Source organism: Phocoena sinus, chromosome 4, assembly GCF_008692025.1.
Source record: "Phocoena sinus isolate mPhoSin1 chromosome 4, mPhoSin1.pri, whole genome shotgun sequence".
Lineage (NCBI taxonomy): Eukaryota > Metazoa > Chordata > Mammalia > Artiodactyla > Phocoenidae > Phocoena > Phocoena sinus.
The window spans coordinates 22,034,100-22,049,795 of NC_045766.1; the positions used below are offsets into that span (position 1 = coordinate 22,034,100).

At 50.5% G+C, this 15,696-nt stretch overlaps 1 protein-coding gene across 1 annotated transcript in view; it reads left to right on the forward strand.

The window, feature by feature from the left end:
- PXYLP1 (2-phosphoxylose phosphatase 1) overlaps positions 1-15,696 on the forward strand; it is a 45,115-nt gene that overhangs the window by 8,713 nt on the left and 20,706 nt on the right. The window contains 2 exon segments of the mRNA XM_032630541.1: positions 1,303-1,476; positions 4,244-4,375. Of these exon segments, the coding sequence (XP_032486432.1) occupies positions 4,297-4,375 (79 nt within the window). The 5' untranslated portion in view covers positions 1,303-1,476; positions 4,244-4,296.

The following is a 15,696-nucleotide window of genomic DNA, read 5'->3' on the forward strand; positions in this document are numbered from 1 at the left end:
AAATCTCTCAAGAGCCTGGAGGCAGGAAGTGCTTAAAGGTCAGACCCAGCCCAGCACCAGAAGAAAGTTCTCACCACCCACACCCAAATGCAGGGCAACCAAGAGGCAAGTCTGGTTCCCGAGCTGCTAAAGCAAGAGACACCACCAGGCTCAGAAATCAGTGGTGGGTGGTTTCCCCCAGGCAGCAAGGCTGCATCCCAGGCCCACAGTGAGAGGCTGAAGATGGCATCTGAACCAGAGCGAGCGACAGAGGGACGGGTGGGGATGAGAACAGGTGACCATTTTAGCACTCACATAGCTGGAGGAGCCAGCAAACAGGTTAAGAAACTCTTCCTCTTTCCCAGGAGGCGGGAGGAAGCAGCAGAGTGAACTGACAGAAGATCAGTAGGTAACGAAGCCATTTTCGTTACCATTTACTTTCTTTTTAAAAAATTTATTTATTTTTGGCTGCATTGGGTCTTTCTTGCTGTGCGTGGGCTTCCTCTAGTTGTGGCGAGCGGGGGCTACTCTTCGTTGCGGTGCACAGGCTTCTCATTGCAGTGGCTTCTCTTGTTCCAGAGCACAGGCTCTAGGCGCACGGGCTTCAGTAGTTGTGGCTCACAGGCTCTAGAGCGCAGGCTCAATAGTTGTGGCGCACGGGCTTAGTTGCTCCGCGGCATGTGGGATCTTCCCAGACCAGAGCTCGAACCCATGTCCCCTGCATTGGCAGGCGGATTCTTAACCACTGCGCCACCAGGGAAGCCCACCATTTTCTTTTAATTTTTATTTATTTATTTATTTATTTCCTTATGTTTTTTGGCTGCGTGGGGTCTTAGTTGTGGCACACGGGATCTTTGTTGAGGCAAGAGGGATCTTTTCGTTAGAGTGCGCGGTCTGCTCAGGTTTCTCTCTAGCTGTGGCGTGCGGGTCTTTCTCTCTCTAGTCATGGCCGCGGGCTCCAGAGCGCATGGGCTCTCTAGTTGGTGGCACGCGGGCTCTCTCGTTGAGGTGCGCGAGCTCAGTAGTTGCGGCGCGCAGGCTTAGTTGCCCTGCGGCTTGTGGGATCCTAGTTCCCCGACCAGGGATCGAACCCGCATCCCCTGCATTGCAAGGAGGATTCTCTACCACTGGACCACCAGGGAAGTTCCTGACAGCCATTTTCTTTTGAGCGTCTACCATACGCTGGGGATTGTACTTAGCCTCGCAACACCCCGGGTAATTAGTCCCAATTTACAGATGAGGAAACTGAGTCTCGGAGAGATTAAGTAACTTGGCCCACGGTCGCCGAGCTCGAGGGTCTGACCCAGCTCTGTCTGCCTCCAGGGTGCCGTGTGCCCTTTCTCTGCACGTGCTGCTGATGTGGTCCCACAGAGAAGCATCTTCAGGCAGCAAGAAAAGCAGAACCCTCCTAACAGAACTCTGAAAGGCCCCAAAGGCCATCTGCTGGGCAGGAACACTTGAAGATGCTCGTGTAAAGGAAATGGAGCCCTTCCAAAGGTGGTATTAGCCTCAAAAGAAGGTGGTAGCATAACAGAAGGGACAGGAAGGCATGAAGGAAAGCCCCAGGATATTTATTTTGGGGGGAACAGGGACACCCAAAAGGAGACATTGCTCTGAACCTTCTCCACATTCTGTGATCTAATCTCCATCCACACACCCCACTCACCTTCCCCAAATTAAAAGGATCCCCTTATAAGAAGGTCATTGTAAAGTAGAATAAATCCAATCAGGAACAACTGCGTTAGTGAGAGGGTTCTGAAATCCACAGGCTGGTGAGCCGGAAGCAGCCAGCCGTCCTCAGGTAGCTAAGAAGCTGGCACATGCCAAGAGTTAACTTGTTCTGCGTAGATACACGGGTTGCAACTAGAATCAGTATGCGGACATGTGGGGATGACACTGTAAGGCATAAGAAAGAGCTTTAGAGGCACAGATCTCATTTCGTATCTTGTCATCACCACTTAATAACCTCATACCCTTGAGCTTCGATTTTCTGCTTGCATGTTAGAAATTACCAAGCCTGTCCTCAGAGCATGTCACGGGAATCCTAAGGGAATGGATGGTTTTGAGAAGTTAGAAGTTCCTGGTTCCCGGAGGAGTGGAGCAAAGGTTGGAAGCTGCCCAGGGGAGGCTGTTCCGAGGGAACGCTGACATTCCACCCGGGTGGGGTATATTTTGGAAATACTGGCCAGTGTTTGCAGCTGAATGTCGGTGCCTTCCGTGCTCATCCCTGCGGAGCTTGGCCAGGCAGCAGAACCTGTCCAGGGTGAGGGGTAGAGAGACTGTGACTTGGATTTGACTTAGGTTGTTTTCCTTTGGTCGGGGAGGGGGACGGTTGCTGTTGAACCATCAGATGAGCATTGCCGAGGACACCCCCAAGGTCGAGGATATGAGAGAGTAGACTATGACGACTCCCAGACAGCCCAGGCAAGGAACTCGCCAGCCTGGATCAGCGGCCCAGAGCCACCCAGGCTTGACGCTTTACATCTGGGATTGGGGTTTGTTGACATGAAGGCTTCACCCTCTTTGTTGCCTCAAGAGGGAACAGCTACAGGGCTACAGTCAGATGGACCCACATCCTGTCTCTCACTGTGACCTCAGCCACCTTGGGGGTTCAGTGCAGAAGTCCTGGCCTTGGCCTCTCACCAAGTGTAGATTCTGGTGAGCTGCTTTCAGGGTCTGTGGGTGTCCTTGCAAACACCCCCAGGGGGAGGCCATGGGGAGTTTGAGTTTTGGAAACAGAAAACATTTATTTGGGGTCCTAAATATATTAAATCCTGGGTGGGATCAACCAGGGTTGTGTGTTGTTTTAGCCAGAAACGCCAGAGAGCTTGTGGGGCTTTTGAGTCCCCACCAGGGCAGGGAGGTGAGTGTCCCCAGGAGGATAGATCACCTTGGGACATGAAGTACTGGCCCCTGGATAGGAGCGGTGACTAAAGGGACAGAAGCAGTGCTCATTTGAAGGTATAAATTGGGATCCATTTGTTAACAGAGTTGCCGGACGCTGGACGTACAGGCTCAACTGTGAGGTGCAAGGGTATTTTCGTCAGTCTTTTAGCCACTGTTCTCTTGTGATAGAAAGCCTGACAGGTCTTTTAAAGGAGTGGTTTCTCAAACTCCCTTGTAGGGCTCTGGGTGTGGAGGTGGGTGAGTTGGGGGAGGGCAGCTGGGAAGCAAGAGACCCCAGGGCTCTGGCTCCTGCGTCGTTCCCTGCACATGTGCTCTTTTTTTTTTTTTTTAACAGCTTTGTTGAGGTATAATTCACATACCAAACAACTCACCTGAAGGGTATAATTCAGTAGCTTTTAATATATTCATAGAGGTGTACAGTCCTCACCGCATTAGCAGGTGAGCTTTTATCTGATTGCTTTTCTATTGTATTTGAAGGAGAAAAAGATTCTGCCACTAAAATCAGGTTTGAAATAACTGTTATAATCTTGCTGTGGTTAAGAACCTTTTGTGAAGAGGCTGTGCTTTTCAAGTTCTATTTTAAACCCCAATGAGAATCAGGAAATAAATTTGGTATCTAAGACTGATGGGGTAAAACCCATAGCAACCATTCACTTTTTTCACAGGAGGGACATTTAGAGCCTCATTCAGCGTTTTTTTAAAGTCCTTTTGCACAGTTCTAACATGGTCAGAGAAAATTAGAATGGTGAGTGGGGCTGCAGGGAGACCCATGGATGCAGCTGAAATAGGCCCAGTGGTCCAGGATCGGGGGAGGTCTCTAATTAGCAGATGTTCCTACTTGGCGTAGGAACAGATCCTCGACACAGCCCAGCTGTCCCTAAAGGCATTAAAGTGGGGCATGAGGCAGTGATTGACATTCAGGGTAACGATAGAAGTTAAAGAAGCAGGATCATCGTAGCAAAGTGTTCATCAGAAACGGTTGAAGATTTAGAAGTCGGGGGTCAGAATGGGGTGAGCATTTGCTGGTCCTTGTAAAGACTTCATGCGTCTGGCACACTGTAAGTGCTCAATAAACATCCTGTCCGTTTTTCTTTGGAAGGGCCATCCTGTAAAATCTCCTTCTCTCTTGAGGTCAGATAAACGAAGCATTCACAGACTGTTCCCACCTGTTAATTTGAAGGGCACCTTCTCAGCTGGGCTAGTTTGGGGGCGAAGACATCAGCAACAGTGCAGGAATGTTCTCCGAAGGGGATTCACGCTTCCCCGCCGGAGGATGGGGCTAATTAGATTATTTCCGGTTGGCAAACTTGGTTTTCCACCTTGGAACACGTGTTTCTTACCTCTCCTCTCTTCACAGGATGTGTTCCTGATTCGAGGTGAAACCATGAAGAGAAGATAAAACAAATAATAATGCTTTTCCGCAATCGCTTCGTGCTGCTGCTGGCCCTGGCTGCGCTGCTGGCCTTCGTGAGCCTCAGCCTTCAGTTCTGTGAGTGTGGCTGGGCTGGCGGGTCCCGGCCGGGGGAGTGCTTCTCTCTGAAATAGAAGGCCCCGTGGGGAGGAAGCACATAGGTCCCAAAGCCTTTGTTCTTGCAGTGAACAGTGAGGTTTCAAACACCCCAGTCTTTTTATTGTTGGCCCTCGTGGTGGGAGGCTGTGATTTTGTGCCTGTGAGGAACAAGAGCAATCACTAAGCCTCGTGACGCGTTTTTGGCTTCTCCCTGGATTCCTAAACTCCCTGGTTATTCCTGGATCTTTAGTTCAGGTTCCCAAGGCGAAGACAGTGAGTGGTCAGCTCGTGTCCTCGTGCAGGTCGCACAGCAGAGGTGCCTGGCCCACCAGCTGGTTCTTTGGGGGTTGGGTGTTCGTTATTAGGGAGGGTAGGGGGATTAGGTCCCAGTACCAAACGCAGTCCCTGGGCAGCAGGGACCGTGCATGGGAAACCCCACATGGCAAGCACAGCTGAGGAAGCCAGTCCATGGGCCTCACCACCTGTACTCTGCCCTTCACTGGGAGCCTGTGCTCAGGCTGGGCCCCGAATCTATATGCCCCACTGCTCCCTGAGGGAGTTTGTCCTCAAATAACAGATCTGGTCTGGTACCTTGTTGGTTGTAACCCTTCAGTGGTGGGTCCCCGGGAGGCCCCTTGCCTTCATGGGGCCCCTCTCTCACCTTGAACTTTACGCCATAGGCTTGTCGAGTGGCTTGGCATTCTCTCCACATGCAGGTTGTGCTCTGTGCCCAGATCCTGCCGGCCCCTCTGCCTGGCCTGTCCTCCTCACCTTCCTTCCATCTTCTCCTCCACATGGTTCACTCAGCCCTTTCTTTTTCAGGAATGTTCCGTGACTCCCTAACTGGGTCTGGGCTTCCTGGCTGTACTTCCGGGGTGCCCCGAACCTGCTCCCCTCCTACACTAACCGTGTGGCATCATACTTCTTAGTTCTTGTGTCTTTTCCATCTCCAAGACCGTCTGCTCTTCGAGAGCAGCACCCACATCTGTTTCCCTCTTTATCACGGGAACCGGCATTGCCAGCCACACGGGAGGTGTCTCAGGAATGTTTACGTGAATGGATGAATCTACACCTGCTCTGGAAAGCAGGCTGACCCTAATTCCCTGTCCTTCTGGTGCTGTGTACTTGAAGCCGAGAAAATATCTGGGCAATGCTGGCAATTGTGTTTTTGCTGCCATCTACCTGCCCTCCACTTCCCCCCTCACCCCGATGGGTGGGAAACAAGGGCTTGGCCTCCATCACTGCCTGGGGCATCTCTGTGAGGAGGTGGCTTGGCCGTCACTGTCTGCCTGATGGAAGGAAGGGCAGGTGGCCGTGAGAGCAGGATGTTCTCAGTGTGCTGGGGGACGTGGGAAAGACCTGGCATTTGGAATAAGTGGTTTGAAGGCAAGAGGCTTTGAGCAAGTTTCTCCGTTTCACCTCCAATCTGTGACATATTCCATGCACACATCTAGTGCATATGACAGGTACTTCTAACAGTAAAGAGAATTAAAAATACTCACTTTGTCCTTCCAGAATAGGGAAAGAGGTCAAGAGAAGATACTTGTGTAAAGTGTAAAGGTTCTCCAGATGGTTAATAAACTGTTTAAAAACAAAGAAAAGAATCTTTTCCAGAAAGTGTGTTAGGACTGTCATTCATTTAGTTGTTTATAACTTTTCATTAAAAACTTTCCATCCTGTCACTGGAGAGGTAGGATGTTACCATCAACCTCGATTGTTATTCTGAGACCCTGACAGGTTCTGAGACGTGAACGTGGGTTACTTGTGTTTGCTGGCTTTCTCTTGCATGAGGTGGTTCCCACATCACTCAGTTGGCCCGTGTGTTTCGCTTATATAACTCTTCTGAAAGTACCTTCTGTTTTAGGAGAGCCGCTTTTCAGCCGTACTGTTTTTCGGGAAAATTTTGCAGGGTAAATTGGCCTGCCTGGGTCTGAGGTCTTTATTCTTGAATATATTGGAGTTCGGGAAGACGTTAAGACATGAACATTCTTTCTGCTCTTCTGCTTCTAGGTAAACTGTAACTTTGGAATTTATTTTCGTGTGGAAATTGAGTTACATTGCTTTATTTTTTAGTTGCTTTATTGGTTGCTAATTATTATGGTGTAAGAAACTGCACTAATTCGTAATACAAAGGTGTCTGCTTAAGTAACGCTTATATTTTCATCCTTACCCTGAAATATATGGACTTTTTTCTTTACCATTTCTTTTGACTTATTTTTGAATACCGGATTAGCACATATAATTGTCTTAGGTGATATATTTGAGACAATCAAATAGAACTTGGTTTTCTCATGTTTTAAATGAACAATATTGTTTTATTTGTTTTCTGAAATGATTGTATATTTTATTTTGTCTTGTTGATAGTTTTCTTTTTCTGATGTTTTGAATATGAGAAAGTTATGACCCAGGTTACAATGAAAAAAATCAGGTTGTTTAAAAAAAAAACATTTCTTCCTCTCGGTACAGAAAGTGTGTATGTGAACCCACATATATTTATTAAGTGCTTATGTGTGTTAGATATTTTTCTACACTGTCGGGGTAGAGGTGGTAGGGAAAGGATACAAAAAAGATTAAAATACAGTTCATAGTTTCTCAAACTACGTTTATTTTAAATGGTAGTGATGACTCCCTGTATGGTAGTAGACACTAATGAAAATCATTCATTTTGTGTTTTCAAGTCCTTGATGTTTTTGACTTTGGAAATAGAGGGATTCTGAAATTCCCGATATTCAAATCGAAGAAGGGAACAAGTAAGGTACATACATCATTAGTTATTCTAGTTAAAATGTGTACAAGTGGAAAAATAACTTCTCAAATTGAGGGACTCCTTCAGTGCGACAGGAAAAGACCACTGGGTTATGAAAACCTGTGGATGATTCGTTATTTTGCTGCTTTTTCTTTTTTGTTGTTTTTTTTTTTTTTTTTGCGGTATGCGGGCCTCTCGCTGTTGTGGCCTCTCCTGTTGCGGAGCACAGGCTCCGGACGCGCAGGCTCAGTGGCCATGGCGCACGGGCACAGCCGCTCCGTGGCACGTGGGATCTTCCCGGACCGGGGCACGAACCTGTGTCCCCTGCATCGGCAGGCGGGCTCTCAACCACTGCGCCACCAGGGAAGCCCGTATTTTGCTGCTTTTTCTGCTCGTTTGTAATTGTCCATTTTCTGCTGCGACCCACCCTTTCCTTCATGCTTATCCTGTGCTCATTTCACCACGTTCCAACCACCATTCCCAAAATGGCAGCGTGGCAGGAGCTCAGCCCGCAAACCCTGGAACCACAGCCTTGGGTTTGAATGCCGCTCTGCCACTTAGCAGCTGTGTGCCCTCGGCAGGTGTGGCCTCCTGGAGCCTCTATTCCTTCTTCTGTAAAATGGAGTTCATTGTTGCTACTTTGAAACCTTGGCGTGAGAACGGAGATTTTGTGGGAAACCCCTTGGCTCGGGGAAGCACAGTCAGTGTAAACAGTAGAGTCCTGTCATGATATATCATCACCAGAATCCAGGGCTCTTGGTGTCCCAAAGGCTGCTTCAGCCACTTGTGGAGAGAGCTTTTGAAACAGTATATCATGCATTTCTTTCTTTTTGATCAGAGTTCATTGGCCGTGATAGGAGTCAGTCTACACTGGGCACGTGTATCTTGGGCAGGGCCCTGGTTGACCAGAGCACGTTTCTAAGGGAGATGTCCAAGGTGGACTGGAAACGCAGATCCCCAGGTAGAAGAGGGGAGGGTTAACCTGCCAAAGTGAAAGCCAGAGTGAAGGCTGTCTTCAGTATCTGCAGAGCCCTATCTCTATCCAGTATCTGCAAGAGGAGTGAGACCAGCTCTGTGTGGCCTGGTGGCCAGGGAGACACATTTTAGTTAAGCATCAAGCGAAGCTTCCCGAACGTCATCGTCCGGCGGAGGTGGAGCGGGCTGTGTGCACACCCGGGAGCATCGCTCTGTGAAGAATAGGACAGTAGGCAGGTCCCTGGACCTGATCCCATTTAAAACCTCTTCAGACTCTGAGGTTTTGGGAATTGTATCTTTCCTTGTTGATCCAGTGCCATGAGTTTGCATAACTTTGTCCTTCAGCAAACGTTCCACTGTGTGCCGGGCCAGGGCTGGGCGTTTCATCTCCTAGGAGCCACAGGAGCTCTCTGTCTGGTGGAGGAGAATCCCGAGCAGATACTTGGAACACAGTGTACAATATGCTAGGACAGGAAAGAGGCAGCCCCACGAGGAAGTGGGAAAGAACGTGGACTCCAGAGCCAGACTGCCTGGGTCGAGTCCCTGTCCTGCCACCTACCAGCTGTGTGAGGTCAGGCACGTTACCTACCCTCTCCGTGCCTCGGTTTCCTCATCTGTAAAATGGGGATAACGAGAGTTCCTATTTCATTGGGTTGGTAAAGGATATTTATAACACACCTAGAACAGTTCCTGGCACATAATAATCACTCTATGCGTGTTTGTTAAATAACATGAATGAGAGATGACTCGTGACAGGGCGACATGGGCAGAGGAGGGACAAGAAGCTGATCCAGCGTAGGAGGTCAGGGAAGACTCATTCCCGGAGGAGGTGACATCCGAGCTTCAGCCTTGAGGGATGAGTTGGAGTTGTCCAAAAAGGAAGCTGGGAAGGGCATTCCTGGCAGATGGAGGTGGGTGTGCAAAGGCAGGGCAGGAGAGAGCAGGACCAGGTTAGTCACCGGTGGGTAGCTGTGAAGCTGGGCAAAGGCCTAGGCCACCTCCATCACCGTGTTATATCCTGAAAGTATGGGGAGCCACTGAAGCAGGGGAGACAGCATATCATTAGATTTGTCTGGGAAAGACCACAGTCTGGTACAGTGTTTGCAGAAGAGCGGTCTCCTGAGCCCCTTGATTACAGCAGCCCCGGGCGTCTGTTAAAACGCGTGTTCCAAAACCAGAAAGAGAGCACATTTGTGCCCCTCCCCAGAGAATCAGAATTGTGGGAGGAGAACTCCCTGGGGCTTCTAATGTACACAAAATGTGGGTGCTGCCCGTTCAGGGGCCGGTGGGAGGCTGATACTGAGAGACAACTCGGGGCCACCTTCCTCCTCCAGTTAAAGGCTGGGAGTGGCTCCGATGAAGGTGTTGGCCCCGAAAGGGAGGAGCAAAGCTGAGAGCATCGGGATTCTGTGGACTTTGAGCTAAACCATCGGGCGGTGCAGCGGGGCCCGGGGTGAAGAAAGAGAAGGGAAGGCTCTGCCACGCCGTGTAGGGCTCAGGTGGTCCAGTGGGTGCTGCCTTCATTCACGCATCCACGCAGCCGCTCACACAGACGGCCCCTCCACCTGGCTTAAGTGTGCCGAAGGCCGAAGGCAGTACCCAGCGCACATTCTGGGAGGTCGCCCGTGTGGAGCTGTTGGCGGTGGGTGAGGAGGCCCGGGGAGAGCAGTCTGAACAAGCGGAGGAGCAGGGCAAGCCCAGGCAGCTAGGTGGGAGCGGAGCAGGCGAAGAGCTGGGGCCTCCGCCTGCTGCCCTTCGAGCTCGGCTGTTGGCATTTGCGGCTCCAGCTCTTCGTGGGCCCCCCCGAAGGTCCATGGCGTATGGTGGCGGGGGTTTTGCCGAGGCACAAATACACATAATCGTAGCTGTGAGTGGGCACCTTGGGCTAGTCCTGCGTCCCGCCCTGCAAAGCTGCGGGGCTTTGTCATTCTCTCTTCTCTGTCCTGTGTACATTTTATGGAGGAAAGCATGTGTCCGGGTGATGTGTGTAAATTTGGGGATCCATGAAGATCTTGATATGTTTTGGTGGCAAAGGTTTGGGGATGCAACCCTTAGGATGCCAAGGCTCTAATGTACTGCGTATTTAAAAAACACAGTAAGATTCCTGCTGGGTTTTTATTTTGGTGAGTCGGAGTCCAAAAAATGAGAAATTTAAAAGGAGGGCTTGCATTTTTAACCTAAGGGTTCATAGGTTCTAAATAAATTCTTTATTTAGTATTTTTTAAATTAATCTTGATCCTTTTCTTGGAGATTTATTTTCTTTGATTTCTGAGAGTTTTAATGTCGCTTTTTCTTTGAATGTTTCATGCCCAGCTACCACATAGAGTTAAATATCTTTGGGTAGGAAAAATTCTGTAGGTAAATGACAAAATTAAGTCTGACAAATCAGCTTTTATCATAACATCTTAAGCTCATGTCATGGTTATTATTGGAGGAGGTGAGAGTATCATGTACCACGCAGGCCCTTCCACGAACTAAAAATGGGACACATTTATGTCCGTGGGTTCTTTCTAGTTTTCTTCCAGGGTGGAAACATTGTTTCTGTCTCTCTCTCTCTCTTTTTCTTTCTCCCCCGCTGCTTCCCCCTCTCTCCCTCACCCTCCCTCTCTCCCTCCCTTCCTTTCTTCCTTCTTTCCTTCCCTCCTTCCTTGTTTCTGATCTTAGAGAATTTCTCCTAAGAATAGATGGAGGACGGAGATGTATGCTCAAAGATGTTTATTGCATCACTGCTTATAATAGGAAAAAGGGGTAGACAACCAAAGTGTCCAACAGGAAATACTGCTGCATCCATTATACCATGTTTACATAGACCTGTCTCTATTGACTTAGAAGGTTGTCCATAATATATCTACTAACAGGGCATGTGGTACTTTTATGTGTGTGTGTGTGTGTGTGTGTGTGTGTAGTTAGCAATATTGATGAGAAGGGGACTCTCCCATTTTAGAGGAGAGGAAACTAAACTATCCAGGCTAGTTAGTAAAACTAGGAAGTGTTAGTAAAATGAGTCAGTGAATTCAGGAGAACATGTGCCAATCGCCAAGACTGTATGAGGAGAGAGACAAAGTAGGAAAGGAAGCTGCATGATGTTGACATTGGAGTACCCACTGAGTGGAGCTGAGCCAGGGATGCAGTGGGAGTCTGCCCAGGTAGTTTGCACTGATCAGCTTGGGCCCCACTCCTGTTGTCTTGGCAACAGGCCTCCAAGCTGATGACATTAAACAAAAAGAAACTTGAAGTGAGGTAAGTGGTAATCAGAGGCAGAGCCCTGTGATCTTGGTAGCATCCCACCAGGGGGAAGGGGTTGGAGGGGGAGCTTTTTGAGACTGATCAGCAATGAGGTCTTGGGGGACAGAATCTGAACCCCAAATAAGAAGGTGAAGTCGGGAATGCACACAGAGGGAGCTCTGGAACAGTCTCACCATCCTTCCTGCCAGTGTGGCCCCGGCACACGACGCCTCACTGAGGCCCGGCAGAGCCAGGCCGCCCGGAGTGGGAGGGACAGGGAGTTCGCCACAATGCAGGGCCCTCTCTGAATTAACTGTTTTGGGCTCTGGCATCACCTCTTGCCCTCCCTGTCTCCTTCCCTCTTTTTTCTGTATCATCTGAGGGGCTGGACCCCACTGGCCAGGGGTTTTACCTCTTGCGGAACCTGGAACCCCTCTCCGCTTCTCCCCAGTCTCAGGTATCTAGCAGAGAGTGAGATGGCCAGTCTTCACAGCGTCCAGATACCTGAGGCCCCCTTGCCCCCCGCAGTGCGTGTCTCTCACTGAGGTGGCCTCCCCAAGGCTCTCCCACCCACCTGACGGCTCTTCCCTTTGACCCTTTTCACAGGAGCGAATGACCAGCCTTGACCCACCTTTCTGAGCAGGTGGTTTGGTGGCCTCAGTGGGGTGCAGACCTTTGAGACACAGAAAACTTTTTGCTCTTGGGGAAGGGGGAGCAGTGTCCTTGGGCCACAGTGACCCTGTTGCCATTCCAACCGGAGCAGGGACAGGAGCACAGTTTCACCTCTGGCAGGACATCCAGCCACACACACACTGCACCATTCACTGTGGGTTCTCTGGGTGGGAAGAATATGTGTGACTCACTTCTTTTTATACCTTAGTATCGATGGCTATTTTAGGATGAACACGTGTTTATATGAATTATAAAGATCCCTTTTCATTTTGTAAAAAGATAAAAAAATCTCTTCTCGAGGGCGTTGACATTGGAAACCTACTTCCAGGTACACTGAGTTCTTAGCCTGAGTTCATGGACATCTGCATTGTCTCACATGGCTTCAGGGGTGCTGTGAACCCCCAGAAATCAAATTTAAAAGTAAGTGTATGCAGTCCCTTTTCAAGGGTGAAGATCATCGGTAGCTCTTATCAGATTCTCAAAGGTAAGGTAGAGGGGATCCAGCCCCTGAGATGGGTAAGGTTGTCTGAGGTTCTTTTCGTAGCTCTTTTTGGGGACCTGTCTTGAGCGTCTCTCTGATTTCTAGTCTCTGTCATGATTTGGAGTCCTTGGTGCTCGCAGCATCTACCCCAAGGGACCCGGTTAGGTCAAGGCCAGTTACCAGTGGTCCCATAGGAGTGTGAGGTTTCCTGCCTCCTCCAGGAGTCCGCAGCTGGGCTCAGGCTCGGGTCGCAGTGGGTCTCCTGCCCCTGCAGTCTGGCCGTCCTGTGGACTTGGGTCTCAGTTGTCAGAAGGAGGTCAGGCAGGGAGGAGATAAGAGCTTGCAGACAGCCTAGGACAGGAACTGAGTCCTCAGCCGCATGAGGCCCCACCCTGTTGTGGACTCTGGTGGTGTAGTTCTGGTTTTTATCTGAGAATTACACACATTTTTATATTCAGTGCAGGCTGGAGACAGAAGGGGCATTAAAGACGCCTTAGTGGATTGAGGAACACAAAGGGAATTGTGGGAATTACCTGTCAGAGCAAATCATTCTTCTTTGGCAGGCCAGTGAAGGAGAGAATTCAAGAGCCTTTTGGACTATTGGGAGGAAGAAATCGGAGACATCAGGTGACAGGACTAGGGGTGTTTAACTTATGAGAAGGCACCATCTTGGATAAGCAGAATTATTTAAGGGAGTTGTGGCCCCAGGGCTGACTGAGGACAGACTTGAGTGGCACAAGGAAGAGGTGACTCTAGTCCCCTAGGGAGGTGACCAGCCCGGGGCTGAGGTCCCAGCAGGCGTGAGGCAGGCTGTGGAGCTAGGAAGGTGAAAAGCAGGTGCTGGGGCCACGCGTCGGCCCCAACAGGTTCTTTGCCGGCGCAGTCAGTGGTGAGACCTCTGGGGCAGCTGAGCGCACAGCCGTGGAGACAGAGGTCAGCCAACACTTGCCCACCTGCCCTGGGACACCTGTGGATCCCTGACACCTGTCTACAACCTGCCAGGGTGTCTATGTAATCAGAGGAAGAGCTGACAACTAAACAACAGCAGAATAACTAAACAACTAAGGCAGGGATGGCAGGAGGTGCCGGTTCTGAGGTCACCTGACTCCCTGTAAAACTGACTCTTCCACATGGGGACGTTCTCTCTCCTGGAAAGGGCCTTTATTGGCACAGTGGGCTAGTTGCCAGGTCCCATCCCTGGGGCTGTCAGGATATCAAGGGGAGGGTCCTGGACGAGGGGCATGACCGCGCCCACCACAGCACAGGATTGGCATGGGAGAGGAGCCACCCACTGAAGGGAAGGAGGGGCGGTGCTCTGACCCAGGCGTGGGCCCATGGTGCTCCGTCAAAATCTCCTTCCTGTAAAGGCCTGCATACAGCGGGTTCTTCAGGCTAGAGCTGCTGGGAGAAGGTCAGGAAGCAGGTGGATTCTTATCCTCTGCCCTGGGCCAGAGCCCCCACGTGGAGTGAAGAGCTGGAGGCCGTGGGCACCGGCTTAGTGCCCTGGAGGAGAGGCACTGGCCTGTCTTCGTGCAAGTCAGAGTGACTCCCAGGGAATGAGCTGGCTGCACACACCTGGCTGTACCATGACCCGCTGACTGTGTGCATCGCTGGGCATCTGGAAGTAAATAAGGGGGCATGAGGCCCGAGGCCAGACAGGAAGGAGCCCTCTGCCTAGCGGCCTGTGCTAATTAAGTCATGATCTGACCCTGACCCTGGACTCTTTGTTTCTCTCCTTTCCTCTCTTCCGTGGGGCCGTCAATAGAATAAATAAAAATTAAAAGAAGCAAATCATCATTGGATGAAACATCTCTCTCCAGACACGTTCATAGCATTGGCTGCTGAGCAGAGACTTGCTGGTAGGCCGTATTTCACCTGAGGCTCTTCTCAAGCACTCTTAACACCCTCCCCAACTGGACTGTAAGCTCCTGCAGAAGGGCAGAGACCTTAGCCTTTTATTCTCTGAAGAATTCCCAGCAGGTGCTCCATAAATGCTGGATGGCTGGATGGAAGATGCATAAACACCTGGCCTGGCAGGTCAGCAGGCCTGGCTTATGGGCTGTGGAACCCCAGGCCAGTCCCTTGACCTGCCTCTGCGTGAGGTCCATTGCCTGGTTGATGGTTGCTCTTCCTTGATGAGGTCCAAGGCTGGAAAAGGCAGCGTGGGCCAGTTGGCTCGAATTCTAGTCACAGCTACAGGGATGTCTGCTAATGAGGCACATGGATCCATCCTCTGTACATTGGGGAGGGTGCGGCTGAGATGGGGAGGGCCTGCGTGAGACAGCACGTGAGTGTTTTACTCTGTGCTTCTAAGAAGGTTGCTAGTTGCCTTTACGAGTGAGGGGGCCCAGGGAACTGCTTTAGAGGTCATGTTCTCTGCCATTATTTGACATTGAGACCTCGCTGGCATCTTCATATACAAGAAGGTTTATGGATGTGAGACAGGATGAAAATGACTGTAGGTGAGATGAGCAGGTAAAGCAGACATAAACGGGAGAGACTCGTATCCACGGGGTGGCTTATGAAGTGTTCTCTTCTGCTGGGAAATCGCACCACAAAGAAATTGCGTGCCCATTGGTGCCGAGTTAATTACCAATTAAAGGCGTCTCCTATTCTGTAATTCATGTTGGCCACAGTGATACTGGGGTCCCAGGGCACTCATCTAGGTTCATGGGGTTTTTTACACCTACATGATGAAACTTGTTATCCTTCCATCTCTTCGCCTGCCCGCTGTTCCTTCTGACGCTCCCACAGTCCTTTTATATTCTGAGCTGCTGTCATCTGCGTGGGATCAGCAGAGCTCCTGATTGTCCTGAGGGCATTGGAGGAGCTGGGGAGGCCTGCCAGGAGAAGCAGTATCCTGCAGCACCAGGCCCCAGGTGTGGAATCTGCTCCCCAGCCCCCGAGTCTGCCCCACAGCCCCTCTGAGATGAACAAGGCAAGCCCAGGACTCCTAATGGGCAAGTCAGGCAGCAGCCGGGGCAGAGGTGCCTCCAGCCCAGGTCTGCTCCTTTGCAGCCGACCTTTCCCCGGATCCCTGCGCGTCAGCCGTGGTGGGACCAACTGGACCGGGCTTCAGAGGTATCTCGATCCAGCCTCCTGCCTCTTGTCTGCTGTGTTTGTCCTCCCTCCTCCTCCTCTCCTCTTCCCCGTGTTGCCAGCTTAATTTCTGCCTTTCAGTCCCAGCTTGGGTGTCTTCTC